The sequence below is a fragment of the Symphalangus syndactylus genome, chromosome 11 (assembly GCF_028878055.3).
Source record: "Symphalangus syndactylus isolate Jambi chromosome 11, NHGRI_mSymSyn1-v2.1_pri, whole genome shotgun sequence".
Classification (NCBI taxonomy): domain Eukaryota; kingdom Metazoa; phylum Chordata; class Mammalia; order Primates; family Hylobatidae; genus Symphalangus; species Symphalangus syndactylus.
The window spans coordinates 56,185,998-56,205,277 of NC_072433.2; the positions used below are offsets into that span (position 1 = coordinate 56,185,998).

At 46.1% G+C, this 19,280-nt stretch overlaps 1 protein-coding gene across 13 annotated transcripts in view; it reads right to left on the minus strand.

Moving 5' to 3' along the window:
* Positions 1 to 19,280, minus strand: part of KATNIP (katanin interacting protein) — a 241,234-nt gene that overhangs the window by 210,247 nt on the left and 11,707 nt on the right. For 10 of the 13 annotated variants that reach the window (XM_063612788.1, XM_063612791.1, XM_063612790.1 and 7 more), the window contains one exon: positions 4,845 to 4,900. In XM_063612788.1, the coding sequence (XP_063468858.1) occupies positions 4,845 to 4,900 (56 nt within the window). Of the gene's footprint in view, positions 1 to 4,844; positions 4,901 to 10,256; positions 10,339 to 19,280 lie in introns of those variants that run through there. The other 3 variants (XM_055297731.2, XM_055297730.2, XM_055297729.2) reach the window with 1 other exon arrangement.

Below are 19,280 nucleotides of genomic sequence, written 5' to 3' on the forward strand. Positions count from 1 at the left end.
GCACTTTGGAAGGCTGAGGCGGGCAGATCCCTTGAGGGCAGGAGTTTGAGGCCAGACTGGCTAAAATGATGAAACCCCATCTCTACTAGAAATACAAAAATTAGTCAGGCATGGTGGGTCGCACCCGTAATCTCACCTACTCAGGAAGCTGAGGCAGAAGGATCGCTTGAACCTGGGAGGTGGAGGATGCAGTGAACTGAGGTCGTGTCACTGCACTCCAACCTGGGTGACAGATTAAGACTATGTCTCAAAAAAAAAAGAAATGACCGTAACCTTTCCAATGCCTCAGTTCAGGCCACCTCTCCCAGGAAGTCTTTCCCTTCTCTGGCACTCCCTGGAGCTTTATTTGGGGCTCATCTATAATGTTTATCATTCTCTTCTTTGGTTTTGCCTCTTGGTATCTGTGACAGCAGTGGAGAACTGAGGTGCCTTCGGGACCAGGGAGGCCAGGCACAGGTTACAAAGAAGCACCTGGGTCGACAGCCAGAGCTATTTATTTTGTTTTCTTTTTTTGAGATAGAGTCTCACTCTGTCGCCTCGGCTGGGGTGCAGTGATGTGATCTTGGCTCACTGCAGCCTCTACCTCCTGGGGTCAAGAGATTCTCCTGCCTCAGCCTCCTGAGTTGCTGGTACTACAGGCATGTACCACCACGCCTGGCTAATTTTTGTATGACACAGTCTACTTAATCCATGGAAAGAGCTGGTTCTTATCCATAGCTGCACATTGGAACCACTTGGGGGATTAAAAAATTCTGATGCCCAGGTTACACACCCAGATATTTTCACCTAACTGGTTTGGAAAGAGGCCTGGACATTGGGTTAGTTATGTAAGTATGAATGAATGAATGAATAAATGTATGAATGAATGAATTGCACCAGGCCCTGTGCTAAGTGCTTTATGCCAGTGGTTCTCAAACTGCTACACATTATAATCACCTGGGAACTTCTATTTTATTTATTAAAAAAAAACTTTTTTTTGAGACAGGGTTTTACTTTGTTGTCCAGGTTGGAATGCAGTGGTGTGAGCATAGCTTATTGCAGCCTTGAACTCCTGGGCTCAAGTGATACTCCCACCTCAGCCTCCAGGGTAGCTGAGATTACAGGCACAAGACACTACACCTGATTTTTATTATTTTATTTTATTTCATTTCATTTCATTTCATTTGAGACAAGTCTCACTCTGTCACCCAGGCTGAAGTGCAGTGGCCCGATCTCGGCTCACTGTAACCTCCACTTTCTGAGTTCAAGTGATTCTCCTGCTTCAGCCTCCCGAGTAGCTGGGATTACAGGCACCCGCCACCACGTCAGGCTAATTTTTGTATTTTTAGTAGAGATAGGGTTTCACCATGTTGGCCAGGCTGGTCTCGAACTCCTGACCTCAGGTGATCTGCCCACCACAGCCTCCCAAAGTGCTGGGATTACAGGCGTGAGCCACCATGCCCAGCCTCACACCTGCTTAATTTTTTTTATTTTTTTTGTAGAGAAAGGGTCTGTCTTACGTTGCCCAGGCTGGTCTTGAAGTCCTGGGCTCAAGCAATCTTCCCGCCTCAGTCTCCCAAAGTGCTGGGATTACAAGTGTGAGCCACCACACCCAGCTACCTGGGAGCTTTCAAATATCCAGATGTTGCTAAGTACCGTGGTTGGCAATGTTTAAATGTGGATTTAACCATTTTAAATGTGGATTTAAACATTTAAAAAAATCCACAACTTTTAAATGTGGACACCTACTTTTTAAAAATTATAACAGGGTACGAGCTAGATACAACACATCTTTGGGCTGAATTTGGCCTGGCGAGTTCATTGACAACAGCCACACCCTCCCTTTGTCATGGTGGCTTAAGATCCCTCAAAGAAGTACCCGATCCCAACCCAGGGTGGAAACTACGTGTTCACCCTCCAGGGAGTGCGCTGGCCACACCACCTCACCACCCTGAGAAATACAACATTTGTTCTAACCAGCTCTGGGAAAGAGACAGCTGGTCTTCTCCTTGCCTTTCATGGTGACATAGTTTGATCTACACCTGGCATCCTGGGTAAGGCACAGAGGGCTGGGAAGTCAGGAGAGAGGGCATGGGATGCAGAAAGAAGAGGTGGGTGGAAAAGGCATGTTATAATCTGTCAGACGAGAGTCCTGGCAGCTTGCTGTTTTTTTTTGTTGTTTTTTTTTTTTTTTTTTTTTTTTAATAATTGTTTTTTAGTAGAGGTGGAGTTTTACCATGTTGCCCAGGCTGGTCTTGAACTCCTGGACTCAAGTAATCCACCCACCTTGGCCTTCTAAAATGCTGGGATTATAGGCAGGAGCCACTGCGCCAAGCCTTTATTTATTTATTTATTTTTTAAAATAATTGTTTGGGGTTGGTTTTTTGTTTTGTTTTTCTAACCGAACAAAAGCTCTGTTAAGAGAGTTAGCACTCTCCTTTTTTCAAAAGGCCTGAAACCAAGTGAAATATCTTTCCAGGTTAAGCCTGGGTATTGTGATAAACAGCCTCACTCTCTGTTTCTCACTACAAGCACTTCCCAGAAGAGAAATGATCTGAAATGCTCTCGGGCGATGGGCACAATGGGAGTGGCTGGGAAAGCAGCAATTAGGGGAGTCCCATTGCTAGAGAGAGACAGAGAGAGAAGGGACGAGTATCTCAACTAGTTCCCCCCCACCCGCCGCCCCCCGCTCCGTAGTTTCCCAGTTAATTTCTTAATGTGCATAAATAGGATGCTGCTATTCTGTGACCAAAGGCCAGGGGGCGGGTTTAAGGTTTCTTTCCTGGCTTGCGGGCTGGTCTTCACCCCGGGTCAGTTAACTGAGGGAGGCCTGCAGGTCTGGGCTCACTTCCATCCCTGCTCCTCTACCTCAGGTTCTCTGGAAGGATGTTGTGGGAAGACAGGCACTTGCTTCTGCCTCCAGAGAAGGAGTCCTTACCAGAAGGAGTGGGAAAATCCACCCTGGCTTTGCCCCTAGACTGCCTACTTGGGCGACACTTAGATCTCTTTAGCAGCATCGAAGTTCCTAAGGCTTCGTCCAGCCCTCATCCCAGGTGGGCTGATTGAAAGAAAAAGAAAACGCAAACTGGCTGTTCTGGTTACAGCTGATGAAGGAAACAGCAGGAGAAGGTGAAGGTCATGTAACTCACACGACGCTGAGTGCAGTCCAGCCCCAGCTTACAACCTCAGAGCTGGCCGGGACAGCCCAGAGATGGAAGGAGAAAGACGAGGTCTTCTTGCCATTTTTGAGGCCCTGGACCCAGCTGAGCCTGACAAATGCCCTTTCATTATAGGAATGATGACACTTTACAATCAAGTGTCAGTAGATATGTCTGGATGAATTTCTGGATTGGGCAATGTTTCTGATGAGCCACACAATTTATCTCCCCTGCACTCCTGCCCCATCTCCACTAAATAAGACTCAATTTTATATTCTTATAAGCCTGGGACATGATCAAAGGGCCCTGGAGTAACCTCTGGCTCCTTGCTACCACTTCCCACTTGCTTTAGGCACCATGATCTTGCAACCTTCCTTATTCATGTCTCTCTGACTTTGATTGTACTGATTCCTTGGCCTGGAAAACTCCCAGTCATCCTTCAAGAAGCAGCCTGAATATCACCTTTTCTGCAATGGCTTTCTTGATATTGCTGGAAGAGTCAGGTGACTGGTTTCTGTATGAAAATCTCACTTTCTCTGTCCTTCTATGATGGCACTTCTCACACTGTATTGTAATGATCGTGCTATAGCTCTCTTCCAACTAGACAGTGCATACCCTGAGATCAAGGACTGTGTTTCACTTAACCTCTAGTCCTGGTCCCCCTGGTGCCGGGCACAGAGTAGGTGGGCTCAGAGGTGGGGAGGGGGGAAGGTGGAGGATTTCAAGAATGGCCACAATATTTTGTAGCTCTTCCCATCAAGAGGTGAGCTCTATTTCCCCACCCCTTGAATCTGGGACCTTGTGACCTGCTTTCAAGAACAGAAAGTGGGGCCAGGTGTGGTGGCTCACGCCTGTAATCCCAGAACTTTGGGAGACTGAGGCGGGCAGATCACCTGAGGTCGGGAGTTCAAGACCAGCCTGGCCAGCATGGTGAAACCCCGTCTCTACTAAAAATACAAAAATTAGCTGGGCTTGGTGGCAGGTGCCTGTAATTCCAGCTACTTGGGAAGCTAAGGCAGGAGAATTGCTTGAACTCGGGAGGCGGAGGTTGCAGTGAGCTGAGATCATGCCATTGCACTCCAGCCTGGGCAACAGAGCGTGACTCGACTCAAAAAAAAAAAAAAAAAAGAATAGAAAGTGGTAGAAGTGACAGTGTGTGACCTGTAAGCCTAGGACTCAAGAAGTCCTGCAGTTACCACTCCTGCACTCTTGAGCCCTTGAAGCACCATGTAAAAAACCTGCCTAGCTTGCTGGCAGATGAGAAGTATGTATCCCATCAAGAGGCGAGGTGTGGAGGAGAACTGAGGCACCCTGACACTCAGCTACCCCCCAGTCGACACAGCCATGAACTGCAGAAGCATGAGTGAGCCCCATGAGGAGACTGGTCCAACAGCAGAACTGCCCAGATAAGCCCTAACTGCTAACCCACCAAATCCAGAACTAAATATATGGTTGTTGTTTTAAGCCACTAAAATCTCGGATGATTTGTTACACAGACAAAGCTAACTGATACACTCAGTTAGAGATGATTATTACAAGTGAGACTGGGTTGGTAAGTCTAGTTGCTCACTATCATTTGCTCCAGGATTCAAGCTTGGGACCCCGAGAGAAAAGAGTAGATTTAGGGACACTTATTCACCACCCTGCTCCCTCAGGTCCTTTCAAATAGAGTTGCCTCCCATCAGCCCTCACGACGGACACATTTACCTCTTTTTTCTCTCGTGAGCAGGACCGGCTTCTCTCAGCCTTTCGCGGAGTCTGACCTGTCGCAGTTCAAAAGTAGAACCAAGATTAAGGCTGTTTTAGAACAGCTAGTTTATCATCACAAAAGCTTTTTATTTGCAAACTGAATAGACGGGACCAATCATAATCAAATGATTTTAAGAAAATGCAGCCTATTATTATAATGGGAAAATGGCACACTTTTGAAATAGACCAACGGCAAGGAAAATGGTAATTCACACACTTACGTTATTTGACTATAATGAACAAAGCTCCAGCCTTTAATCTAGAACATTATCTGTACTCTGAAAGGGCTGAGGGACTGTAGTTTTCCCCTTTGAATTACATTTTTATTAAATTGTTTGGAATTACATAAATGCCTTCCACAAGAATGCCTTCCTCTGTGCACACACACATAACCTTTGATGACAGCATACCAATGTGCTGCACCAAACCCCCAAATCCACCACATAGGCGACAGTGCAGATGTGAATTAGTGGTAATCACCTGCATTTCACATAATAGGCAATTTCAGAGAGAATTGTTGCTTTTCTGGGAGAGTTAGAAGACTAACATTTGAAGGTATGCATAAATTCAACAGAGTGACATCATAATGTTTAAATATGCTGTTTCAAATGTAGTTTTCACAGCTTTTATGGAAGTGTCCATTATAAAAGAATGCCTTGATGCCAAATTAATGGATTGCTTTGGTTTGAAAATATAAAACAAGAGTCACTGCATTATTGTCAGTGTATCTCCTAAACTGCCCAACTTCACTCCCCAGTGGCTATTTGTGAAAATGCCACAACCAGTGTCCCCTTAGGTAAGAGCACTCAGAAGACAGAAGCAAAAAATGCTTAGTGACAGCCTAGCAAGAGGAAAGCAATGGGGACTGAGTCTCAGAGAAAAGACACCTGTCTTTGGACACGGTCACTTCCAGCGAGTCTGCATGTGAGTGAGGGGTGGGGGAGGGGTCACGGCTGGTGATAAAGCTCAAGGGATGATGCTTTTGCCAAGAAAGTGTGAATAAAGGGAAGAGCCAAGGCCTAGGATGAACCGCTGGCCACGGCCAGACTCTAGGGCCAATGTGTAAAAGGATTTCGAAATGAGGCCACTGGAGAATTTACAGGAGGGCGTGGATCATACAGTATCATGGTATGGGAGACATCTTTTGGTTTATCTGGTCAGCTCATAATGATACCCTAAACTGCCCTCCTCTCTCTTCCTCTCCCCTCCATCCACCCAGCAGGGCCTCTGGGCAGCCATGATTATACATAATCCCATGCCCTGAACCTCAGTATGCTGTGCTATGGATGGACCCCTGACCCAACTGCAGCCAATCAGAATCCCAGTCCCAGGAATTTGGAATTGGTTCTGAGAGACAGAGAAGAGGGAGACACAGGGCAGGGCTATCTCCGTGTGTGAGCTGTCATGCTGAGTTACCACCAGCCACAAGCCTTGGGGTAGACTAACAGAGGCCAGGATTCCTGGATAGAATGAACTAATCTGAAACTGGCTATATGCCTGCCTTTGTCTTCATTTTGTGTGTGTGTGTGTGTGTGTGTGTGTCTGTGTGTTTTCTTTTTTGCCTTAAGACAAAGAACCTAGGATTTAAGGATGAAAAAGAGACCAGCATAACGTACCACTGTAATACAGGGTATTCTTTAAAAAAAAAAAAAATTTTTTTTATAGAGATGGGCGTTTTGCCATGTTGTCCAGGCTGGTCTCAATTTCCTGGGCTCATGTGATCCACCCCACTTGGCCTCCCAAAGTGCTGGGATTACAGGCATAAGCCACCACACCCAGCCCAGTGTGGGATGTTGATAGTTGGGGAGATGTACGTGGGGACAGGGGTATATGGGAGCTCTCTGTAATTTCTGCTCAATTTTGCTGAATGCTCTAAAAAACAGTTTATTAGTTAGGGGACATACACACACACACACACACACACACACACACACACACACACACACCCCAGGATTTAGGTATCAAGAGATTTGATTGTTAGGCCAATTTTATCAGGACCTCCTGAGGCTTGCTGCTCTGGGATAGGAGCTAGAATGAGCAGCTCCCAGCAACCCTTGACCACAGGGCTCTGGCTGTCAGTCTAAGGATGCCGAGTGAGCCCTAAGGCTGGCCAGGGACAATGACATGCCAGGTAGTCAGGCCTCATCATGCAGAGCGAGGGGACTGTCCCTGAGCTGCTAGGCACAAAGCGGGTTGGGGTCTGGGCCACTGACAGACTGGGGTGTCCTGGCAGCAGGAGTAGTGCAGAGGCCAGTGAGATGCCAGCAGGGCCCCACAGGGCCCAGGGCAAGAACAGGCAACAAGAGGGAGCAGAGCTCCTCCAGGGTGAGCACGGCAGATCCCAGCACCTGGCTGAGGCCCTTGCTTTGCTGGCCACACAGCCTCCTGGGGATCTAGTCCCGAGGGACAAGTGACAGCTATGGGACCTTGGATAAGTCATTAGGTCTCTTTGGGCCATAGTTTTTTTTTTTTTTTTTCTTTAAGAGTTAGGCTGAATCATCTTTATGGTTGCTTTTCATCTCTAAAATTATGTTATACTAATAAAGAACAGTTTAAAAAATTAAGGTGGACCATAAAAACAAAACATTAATGTGGCCAGGCGCGGTGGCTCATGCCTGTAATCCTAACACTTAGGGAGGTCGAGGAGGGTGGATCACCTGAGGTCAGGACTTCAAGACCAGCCTGGTCAACATGGTGAAACCCCATATCTATTAAAAATACAAAAATTAGCCGGGCGTGTTGGCACATGCTTGTAATTCCAGCTACTCCAGAGGCAGAGGCACAAGATTCACCTGAACCTGGGAGGCAGAGGTTGCAGTGAGCCAAGATTGCACCACTGCACTCCAGCCTGGGTGAAGGAGTGAGACTCTGTCTCAAAACAAACAAACTAACAAACAAAAACCAAAATATTAACGTAAATGGGCAGCTTAACTTCAAAATGCATTTGAAAACTTTTTTTTCCCTTTCTCTTGGATTTCAAGATTGAACCTTAAAGGAAACTGCAGAAGCCTTTTCTCTTAGCGTTTTTTTTTTTTTTTTTTGAGACGGAGTCTCGCTCTGTCACCCAGGCACCCAGGCTGGAGTGCAGTGGCGCAATCTCGGCTCACTGCAAGCTCCGCTTCCCAGGGTCACGCCATTCTCCTGCCTCAGCCTCTCCGAGTAGCTGGGACTACAGGCACCCGCCACCACGCCCGGCTAATTTTTTGCATTTTTAGTAGAGACGGGGTTTCACCGTGGTCTCGATCTCCTGACCTCGTGATCCACCCGCCTTGGCCTCCCAAAGTGCTGGGATTACAAGGGTGAGCCACCGCGCCCGGCCTCTCTTAGCCTTAAAATAGACTCCATGTCTCTCCCTTTCTCATCGTATATACTCTCTTCACATTTCTCTAACTGTATACTAGTATTTGCCTATGTGCCTTCTTAGAAGTTCCAGGGGCTAATCTTGGAGCAAGCCTAGAGACCCAGCTGCAAAATTGCAGAGATGACTTCACGGTGGCAAGTTAACAACCTGGCCATTGTTGAGATGACACCAGCCCAATGTCCAGGTAGACTGGGACCCAAGATGGCCACCCGAACAAGACACACAAATGGTACTCAGCCCAATTCTTGCATTTCTTTATCAAGTTTTCCCTTTTTATTTATGTATTTATTTATTTATTTTGAGATGGAACCTCACTCTGTTGTCCAGGCTGGAGTGCAGTGGTGCAATCTCTGCTTACTGCAACCTCTGCCTCCCAGGTTCAAGCAATTCTCCTGCCTCAGCCTCCCAAGTAGCTGGGATTACAGGTGCCCACCACCATGCCTCGCTAATTTTTGTATTTTTTTAGTAAAGATGGGGTTTCACCATGTTGGCCAGGCTGGTCTCGAACTCCTGACCTCAGGTGAACCTCCTGTCTCGGCCTCCCAAAGTGCTGGGATTACAGGAGTGAGCCACTGCGCCTGGCTCACTCCTGTAAGGGAAAACTGAAGTTTTCTTCCGCCACAAAATGGAAGTGGTTACTTTGGATAGGAATCCGACCACTTCCCCTTTACTAGTTTTGGTTAATAAATTCACTTTCTTATTACCAGACCTCACTCCTATTAACTGAACTCTGCAAGCAGCAAGCATGAGACCTGCGTTCAGTCGTCCAGTTACATTAATGCAAAGAACATAGAGCTTAACTACTAAAATGTGAAAGTAGGACAGATGTAGTGGCTCACGCCTGTAATCCCAGCACTTTGAGAGGCCAAGGCAAGAGGATCACTGGAGGCCAGAAGTTCAAGACCAGCCTAGGTAACATAGCAAGACCTTGTCTCTATAAAAACAAACAAACAAAAAGAATAAAATAAAATAAAACATAAAAGCAAATCTTTCTACTGGAGTTAATTGGAAGCTTTTTAATTCATTAAATCAGAAAATAATTTGCTTATTTTCCAATGAAGATAATTAACTCAATTAACAGCATTTATTATCTAAGCTCCCTAGAAGACTGGTTGGCCCAGTCCTCGCATCACTGAGCCTTTCTCTCTCCTCCAGATTAGCTCGATGCGAAGACAGCTCCTGCCTGTCAAGGATGGAAGTGCTGTAACCAGGTTACACTGTGCCTGTCTACTGCACTTAGCTTCTCTGAGCATCTTCCTACCTATATCTCATTTATTCTCACAACAACTCAAAGGAAGTGGAAAAAGGCAACGTTAATATCAATATATGCCACTTGCAAAATTAAGGGGGTGTTCCTCTGCATTTTGCAGGGTGACCTGCCTGCTTCAGCTATGAAGCAATAAATAAGGCCAAATGTAAATTATACGTGTGTACTTTACTTTATAGAACAGATGTCTGTCTGGGGAAAAGAAAAAAAAAGAAGTGACTGCATTGAATTTTGTAACTACAATACTATTCTCCCACTTATGATTTCAGCAAGGTTTTATCTGCACATAGGATTCGTTTTCAATGGTTAGCACATTCTGACACTTTGCTCTAGATGAAGATAATCTTCATCGCTACCATTTAGAGGGGAGTCGCATCTTCCTTGGATGTTAGTTTCTGAAGTCATCAGGCAAAGGGAAAATCAGTGCCAAAATTACCCTTGATAAAGAGTCTTAAACAACCCGTAAAGTACAGTCTACAGGACATAGCTTTTTATATCCACTGCTGTAGACTAATATGCATGCATATCTGATGCATATGGAAATGTATAGTACATGATAAAAATATATATGCAGAATATAATTTCATGATATTCCTAATTAAACTATTCATATTGTAATCACTCCCTCTATTTATCCTCTTCAGGTGGGAGGAGGGTGGTGGGGGTGGAGGTAAGAGCCCAGCATTGAGTTAATAAAAGTTCAATGCTTGGCTGATGCAGCGCCACTGTATTGGACACCTACTATGTGGCGAGTTTCTATGCAGAGGCATCATCTCCTGCATCCTCACAACCACTCCTTTAGACCAGATGTCAGCAAACTTTCTCTGTAAAGAGCCAGAGAGTAAATATTTTTCACTATGTATGCCATAAGGTCATAAGACCACAAGGTCTCTGGTGCAACTACTCAACTCCACCACCGCAGCAAAAGCAGCCATAGACAATATGCAAATCAATGGGTGTGACCATGTTCCAATAAAACTTTATTTTAAAAAAACATTCTCACTTACAAGTGGGAGCTAAACACTGGGTATACGTGAACATAAAGATGGGAACAATAGACACTGGGGACTTGAAAATAGGAGGGAGAAATGGCTAAAAAACTTCTATTGGATACTATGTTCACTATATGGGTTCACTATACAGGGTTAATAGAAGCCCAAACCTCAGCATCATGCAATATACCCTGTAACAAACCTGCACATGCAACCCCCTGAATCTAAAATAAAGATAAAAATTTTAAATTTAAAAAAAAAAGGGGAGGCGCTGGGCAAGGTGGCTCATGCCTGTAATCCCAGCACTTTGGGAGGCCAAGGCAAGCAGACTGCCTGAGGTCAGGAGTTCAAAACCAGACTGGCCAACATGGTGAAACCCTGTCTCTACCAAAATGAAAAAAAATTAGCCGGGTGTGGTGGCGGACGCCTGTAATCCCAGTTATTCGGGAGGCTAAGGTAGGAGAATTGCTTGAACCCGGGAGGCAGAGGTTGCAATGAGCTGAGATGGCGCCATTACACTCCAGCCCGGGCGACAGAGCGAGACTGTGTCTAAAAAAAAAAAAAAAAAAAAAAAAAAAAAACACAGGTGACAGGCCAGATCTGCTCCACAGGCTGTTTAACTGACTCTTGCTTTAGATGAATAGTACTATTCCTATTGGTACAAAACAATGAAGAAATGAGAAGCAAACAGGGTGAGTGATTGCACTGCTTGCGCAAGATCACAAAAATGTAGCTTGTTAAGTGGCAGGGCTCAATGCGCTCATAATCACCATCATCACTGTCATCATCATTACCATCAACATCATTGTCATGGTCATCATCATCACTGTCACTGTAATCACCACTGACATCACCCTGTCACTGTCAACCATCATCACCACTGCCATCATTATCATCATCACCATTACTGTGGGAGCTCACCTGTAGTCAGGGTTTACAACGTGCCAGGCACTGTGGGCTCGGGGCTAAGCACATACATCAAATCATTTACTTCTCACAACTACCCTATGAAATAGGCACTATATTTTCCCACTTGGCAGATGAGGGCACTGAGACCCAAAGAGATTAGGAAACTTGTGCAATATCATATAGCTAGCGAGTGGTGGAGCTTTAATTTGAATCTGGGCAATTTGGCTCCAGAGTCTGCACTCCTAAACACTAGACTCCACTGTCCCTCGGCCAGGTTAGTAAAGGCTGGTACAAGAACAAAGGCAATACAAGCATGTGCTCAGGAGGAAGTTCCAGGTAAGGAACTCTTCTGGGATGCAGCTGTTTAATGTGCTTTGGACTCCCACAGCAATTAATAAAGAGACTGAAAGGAAAGAATTCCCCGTGAAGGAATTCTAGCTCCCTTCTAGCCAGATGGCTTACTGAGAAGATATAGAAGATGGCAAGGGGCAGAAAATACCAAATGTGCAGAGGCAGGCTTGACATTAGACCCTCACTCCCATCGAGTCTGGTAAAATGCTCAGCCTTGGCATGAAAGGGCAGATTTTGGAGAATAAAAGGAACTCAGTAGAAATCTGCAGGTAAAGAAATCCATTGTAAGGGCCTCCCCATCCAAGAGTTTTGGATTAAGAACTTATTTCCGGCCGGGTGCAGTGGTTCACACCTGTAATCCCAGCACTTCAGGAGGCCCAGGCGGGCAGATCACGAGGTCAAGAGACTGAGACCATCCTGGCCAACATGGTGAAACTCCGTCTCTACTAAAAATACAAAAATTAGCTGGGCGTGATGGCACGTGCCTGTAGTCTTAGCTACTCGGGAGGCTGAGGTAGGAGAATCACTTGAGCCCAGGAAGCAGAGGTTGCAGAGAGCCGAGATTGCACCACTGTACTCCAGCCTGGCGACAGAGCAAGACTTGGTCTCAAAAAAAAAACTTCTTTCTTATTCCCGGGGCAAGGCCTGGTTGCTCACGCCTGTAATCCCTCAAAAGCACAAATGCATTTTTCCTTTGAGCTAGCAATATCACTACTATGAATCAGCCGTGAAGACATGTGTCCACAAATAGGAAACAAATGCGCAAGGTATTTGCTGTATCATAATTTGTAATAGCAAATATCAGAAATAATAAGTCACTGAATAAATATGATGAATCTGCACAATGTAATTGAACACTGTAAAGCTGAAAGAATGAGCAAGCTTCTTATATTCTACTCCTTATATATCCTTAAAAGATGGTCATATTTTAGGTGGAAAAAAAATCAAGACCAGAAAGTATATGTTGCATTTAACCTTTTCTCTAAGAAAAAGGGAAAATCAAAATATATACTCATATTGGTTCTATTTGCATAAAGAACTACCCAGAGAGGCATGTGAGGGACTTCTTAATGTATGTTTTTTATATTGTTTTTATTTTTACTTTCCTATTACTATTATCTTTTAGAGACTGAGTCTTGCTGTGTTGCCCATCCTGGAATGCAGTGGTGTGAACATAGCTCACTACAGCCTGGAATTCCTGGGAACAAACGATCCTCCCACCTTAGCCTCCTGAGTAGCTGGGATTACAAGGGTGTGCCACCACTGGGTGCAGTGGCTCACGACTGTAATCCCAGCACTTTGGGAGGCCGAGGCGGGCGGATTACCTGAGGTCAAGAGTTCGAGACTAGCCTGGCCAACCAACATGGTGAAACCCCATCTCTACTAAAAATACAAAAATTACCCAGGCATGGTGGCAGGTGCCTGTAATGCCAGCTACTCAGGACGCTGAGGTGGGAGAATCGCTTGAACCCGGGAGCCAGAGGTTGCAGTGAGTCAAGATCGTGCCACTGCACTCCAGCCTGGGCGACAGAGGGAGACTCCTTCTCAAACAACAACAAAAACACAAACAAACAGAAAAAAAACACAACGGTGTGCCACCACATCTTGCTTATTTACTTTTTTGTAGAGGTGGAGTCTTGCTATGTTGTCCAGGCTGGTCTCAGACTCCTGGGCTCAAGCAATCCTCTTGCCTCAGCCTCCCAAAGTGCTGAGATTATAGGTGTGAGCCACTGTGCCTGGTCTTATTTTTATTTTTGAATGATCTATTTGGATCTATTTCCTATTCAAAAAGCTAAAACAAACTTAAAATATGCAATGTCCAAAGGCTGATTTAAATGTGTGAAAAACATAATGAGAAATGCTATAGACTCTCCCATCCAAGACCTAAGATGGGGCAGGTGGTCTGTCAGAGGGAGATGGAGGAGCCTCCGTGAACCTCAGGACCCCGAACCTTGCTGGAAACAGAACACAATATTTTTGGAGGACAAACTGCCTTCTTTTAAGAGATCAGTCAGTAATGTGTGAGAGATAAGAATGAAATGATGACAAAATATGGTTTCTGGAAATTGAAACAACAGTTCCTTAGTGAAGCCAATAGGCTACTGGTGACCTGCTCATTTATTTGAGGGCAAAGTTTTTATGAAATGGCTAGAGAAGATGAGAAAGGAAAAAGAAAAAGAAAAAAAAAAGATAAAGGAAGGTGCAGATGGGTTGTCTGACGATCTGATTTCAAAGGGAGTCAGTTTCTCCAGTGCTTTCTGAGCACCTGCCATTGTCAGCTTCTTCCCCAGGTGATAGCTCTTGGGATTTCCTACTATTTGCAATGACAAAGCCGCATTGGTCACAGAAGCAAAGCAAACTGCCCACGGTTACACAACAAGGAAGCGAGGAAGGGTTAGCAACCCGTTAGTCCAACGACTGACCCAGTATGCTCAGCGTGCTTGCCCCCCCTGCTGCCTGCACACCGTTCTTCCAGTCCAGGAAGGAGAGCACCCCCTGTCATTACTACCCCCACTCCCATACTCCCATTTCAACTTCCTTTTTTTTAGACAGAGTCTCACTCTGTCGCCTGGGGCTGGAGTGCAGTGGCACAATCTTGGCTCACTGCAACCTCTGCCTCCCGGGTTCAAGTGATTCTCCTGCCTCAGTCTCCCAAGTAGCTGGGATTACAGGCGCCCACCACCACGCCCAGTGTATTTTTGAATTAGTAGAGACTGGGTTTTGCCATGTTGGCCAGGCTGGTCTCGAACTCCTGACCTCAGGTGATCTGCCTGCCTTGGCCTCCCAAAGTGCTGGGATTATAGGAGTGAGCTACCACGCCCAGCTGGCTTCCTGAACCTTGATTCTGGCTTCTACCTATAGCGTTTGCAAAGATACGCATGTGTTGGAGTGAGGCAAACAGAGGAATGTGGCAGGATGGGGACAAGGCGGCCTAAGAACAGCTGCCCAAGAGGGGCACAGTGGCTCACGCCTGTAATCCTATCACTTTGGGAGGTTAAGGTGGGAGCAGCTCTTGGGCAACAAAGCAAGACTCCATCTCTTAAAAAAATTCAAAAAAAAAAAAAAAAAAAAACAGCTGCTGGTTTCCACAAAGAAAGGTGGGCCTGGTTTTGCTGGATTAGATTTTCCAGAGAAGTGGTAAATCCAGTATTCTAATTTTTAAATGATGAATAATTTAAAAAATTTTAAGGCTCTGTACAGGCTAAAAAAATCAGGCCTCTAGTTTCCAACTCAGTACATAACTAGGCAGACAAATCTCCCACTTTCCCATTCTTCCTTTGTTTTTGTTTGTTTGTTTGTTTGTTTTGTTGTTTTTTTTTTATGAGACATCTCACTCTGTTGTCCAGGCTAGAGTGCAGTGATGTGATCATAGCTCACTGCAGTCTCAAACTCTTGGGCTCAAGCCATTCTCCCACCTCAGCCTCCAGAATAGCTGGCACTATAGGTATGTGCCACCACACTTGGCTAAAACTTATTTTTGTAGAGACAGGGGTCTCACTATGTTGCCCATGCTGGGCTCAAACTCCAGGATTCAAAGCAATCTCCCACCTTTGCCTTCCAAAGTGTTGGGATTACAGGCGTGAAGCAGTGCACCTGACTTTCCTATTATTTCTTTCTTTTTTTTTTTTTTTTTGAGACAGAGTCTCACTCTGTCACCCAGGCTGGAATGCAGTGGTGCAATCTTGGCTCACTGCAACCTCCGCCTCCCAGGTTCAAGTGATTTTCCCACCTCAGCCTCCCAAGTAGCTGGGATTACAGGGGTACGACATCACACCCGGCTAATTTTTGCATTTTTAACAGAGACGGGGTTTCACTATGTTGGCCAAGCTGGTCTTGAACTCCCAACATCAGGTGATCCACCCGCCTAGGCCTCCCAAAGTGCTGGGATTACAGGTGTGAGCCACCGCGCCCGGACTCCTATTATTTATTTATCTTGATGCCATGGACCCGTTTTGAGGCGACTTTTTTTTTTTTTTTTGAGACGGAATCTTGCTCTGTCGCCCAGGCTGGAGTGCAGTGGCACGATCTCGGCTCACTGCAAGCTCCGCCTCCCGGGTTCATGCCATTCTCCTGCCTCAGCCTCCCACGTAGCTGGGACTACAGGCGCCTGCCATCACGCCCGGCTAATTTTTGTTGCATTTTTTTTTAGTAGAGATGGGGTTTCACCGTGTTAGCCAGGATGGTCTCGATCTCCTGACCTTGTGATCCGCCCACCTCGGCCTCCCAAAGTGTTGGGATTACAGGCGTGAGCCACCGCGCCCGGCCGAGGCGACTTCTTTAAGGACATCCCACTAAAACAACAGAAATCTATTAGACAAAGAGCAGGACTGTTTGAAAGCCAGGTAGGGCCAGGCGCGGTGGCTCGCACCTATAATCCCAGCACTTTGGGAGGCCGAGGTGGGCGGAACACCTGAGGTCAGAAGTTGAGACCAGCCTGGCTAACATGGTGAAACCCTGTCTCTACTAAAAACACAAAAAATTAGCCGGGTGTGGTGGTGCATGCCTTTAATCCCAGCTACTAGGGAGGCTGAGGCAGGAGAATCGCTTAAACCCAGTAGATGGAGGTTGCAGTGAGCCGAGATTGCGCCATTACTCCAACTTGGGCAAGAAGAGTGAAACTCCGTCAAAAAAAAGCAAGCAAGCAAGCAAGCAAGCAAGCCAGGTAGACACCAGCTCTGCAACACCCCTTCCCTTCATTCCCCACGTGTGCCTCCAGGCTGATGTGGGCATTTAAGTTACCTTCCTTTTTGGAAAGCCTGATATGATACCCCTGTCACTTTTCCTTTGCATTTTCTGTGTAACTTGACTTCTGGGGTCCAGTTTACTGCCAAATTACCTGGGATAAACAAGTCATGCTAAGATCTTCTTTTCCTTTCCAAACCCAAACAGCAGCTGGCATACAGAAATGCTTATTTATAACATGCACACCATTAACGCGCATTTGCTTGGTTTAGAAATGCTTAGCCATGTGTTCTTCTGGGAGCTTCATAATTAGATAAGAGCCTGGGGACAATGCTGTGTGGCGGCTGAGAGGGGAGGCTCTGGGTCAGCAGGTCTCTCTTAGCTACTCATTACCCATTTGGGAGTCCTATTAGTCCTAACTCCATTTAAGTCTATTGTCAGGGTTAAGGCACTACATGTAAAACTCTCAGAACAGCGCCCTGCATGCAGTAGGTACTTAGCAGTTATTAGTTCCCATAAACTGCTGACTATTCATGGATCTCAGCCAGCTCAACTGAACTTGGGCTTCCAAATAGATCTGGAATCTGTTCATTCCTATTATCCCTCTCTCCAAGCCAGGCCCCGTCAACTCCCCCTGGACTTTTTTTTTCTTTTTTTCCAGACAGGGTCTTGCTCTGTTGCCCAGGCTGGAGTGCAGTGGGCATGATCATGGCTCACTGCAGCCTCGACCTACTGGGCTCAAGTGATCCTCCTGCCTCAGCCTCCTAAGTAGCTGGGACACAGGTATGTGCCACCATGGCCAGCTTTTTTTTTTTTTTTTTTTAATTTAGTAGAGATGAGGTCTCACTATGTTGCCTAGCTGGTCTCGAACTCCTGGGTTCAAGCAATTCTACCTGTCTCAGCTTCCCAAAGTGCTGGGATTAGAGGCATGAGCCACCGCATGTGACCAACTTTTTCAACAGCTACCTAGTAGGTATCCCTGCCTCCACTCTTGCCCGGATTTTCCTACGGCAGCCATATAAAAACCAGACCCTACCGCTTGCCTGCCTGAACTTCTAATGTTTCCCTGTGCATGCAGAAAATAATCCAAGCCCCATTCTGACCAGGCTCTGCATGGCCTGGCCCATGGGATATTTTGGACCTCTCCTCCCTCTTCCCTGCAGCCCTACTGTCTTTCTTCTTTGTATTTAGAGAAGGAAACTTGCTCTGTTGCCCAGGCTGGACTGCAGTGGTGTGATCACAGCTCACTGCAGCCTCGACCTCCCAGGCTCAAGCGATACTCCCAAGTGGACTCCTGCACAGATGGGACCACAGGCATGTGCCACTGCACCTAGTCCCACATCCTTCTTCTGCTCCATAGACCCAAGACTCCTTCCTGCCTCAGGGCCTTAGCCCTCTCCTCTGGGCCAAGAACACTCATGCCCTTGGTCTTATGAGGGATCCTTCTTAGCAATGAGATTTCAGCTTAAAACAACCCACCTCTCCAGAGGGACCCAGCCCTCAGTCCTCCCTGTCTTAAGCTTCTGCATGGCACTTACTGACATTTTCTTATTAATATGTTTGTAGTCTGTCTCCCCAACTAAAAATAAGCCCCATGAAACCAGAGGCTGCTATCTGGCTTATCAGTGAATTCTCCACACCTGGAATAGTGCCTAGAATGGAGTGTGCATCAGTAGAAATTTCTGAAATGGATGAACGAGTGAATGACCGAATTTCTGAATAGACAATGCTGGAAGGGACAGGAGGCATGACCAGGTACTGCAGTGAAGACGTCATCTGCTCTTGCAATGTGCTTTCCTGATCCCTTCCCCCTGCTCTTTCTGGGATGGTGAAACGAAATATGACAAAGTCAGTTTAATACCCCATTGAAGATAATTGGAAAATATTGATTTTTTTTTCCATTTGAAATAGTAAAGATAAGTAAATGCTACATTTCTGTAATCTAATCAGCGGCTTATGTGACAGCACGCTTCCCAGGCTGAAATATATTTCAGTCTACCTCTGTATCCATCAGACAAGCTCCTAAACCCATTCCCAGTCTGCACTCCAACCCAGCCTTATCCAGCCATTCCAGCTCCCCAGAGTGTACGAGTGAAGACTTTGCACTTGTGAAAACGTGCATGGGTGTGTATGTGTACCCTAATTAAAGTGTCTTCTGAGTATTTGCATCTCCCAAAAATGATCTGCCAATCTGCCTTGAGAAACGCTGGAAGTAGTGCATGAGATCTCCCAGAATCCTAAGGAAAGAGATGTGTTCCTTCTCCACATAGCTAATTTGTACTGAGAGGCTACCAAGCACCAGGCCCTGTTCTAAGGGTTTTAGATGGATGAATTCATTGCATTCTCCTAGCAGCCTTATGGGAAGGTCCTATTATTATTATCACCATTATTATTTTTTTGAGATAGGGTCTCACTCTGTCAGCCAGGCTGGAGTCAAAGTGGTGTGGTCATGGCTCACCATAACTTCAACCTTCTGGGCTTCAGTGATCCGCCCACCTCAGCCTCCCAAGGAGCTGGGACTACAGGCATGTGCCACCAAGCCCAGCTAATTTATAACATTTTTTGGTAAAGCTGGGGTCTGCCATATTGCCCAGGATGGTCTCAAACTCCTGAGTTCAAGCAGTCCTCCTGCATCAGTCTCCCAAAGTACAGGGATTACAGGCATGAGCCATAGCCCCTGGCTGACAACAGATTTCTTTATGAAACTGAAGAATATTCTTGGTCATGCAATGTGTATTTAGGTGTTGGAAACTGACACAGGCAGCATAATGAAATAAACTCGGGCCAGGACAGTCATTTACATTACCTGGCCCCTGCAGGCCTCTAAATGT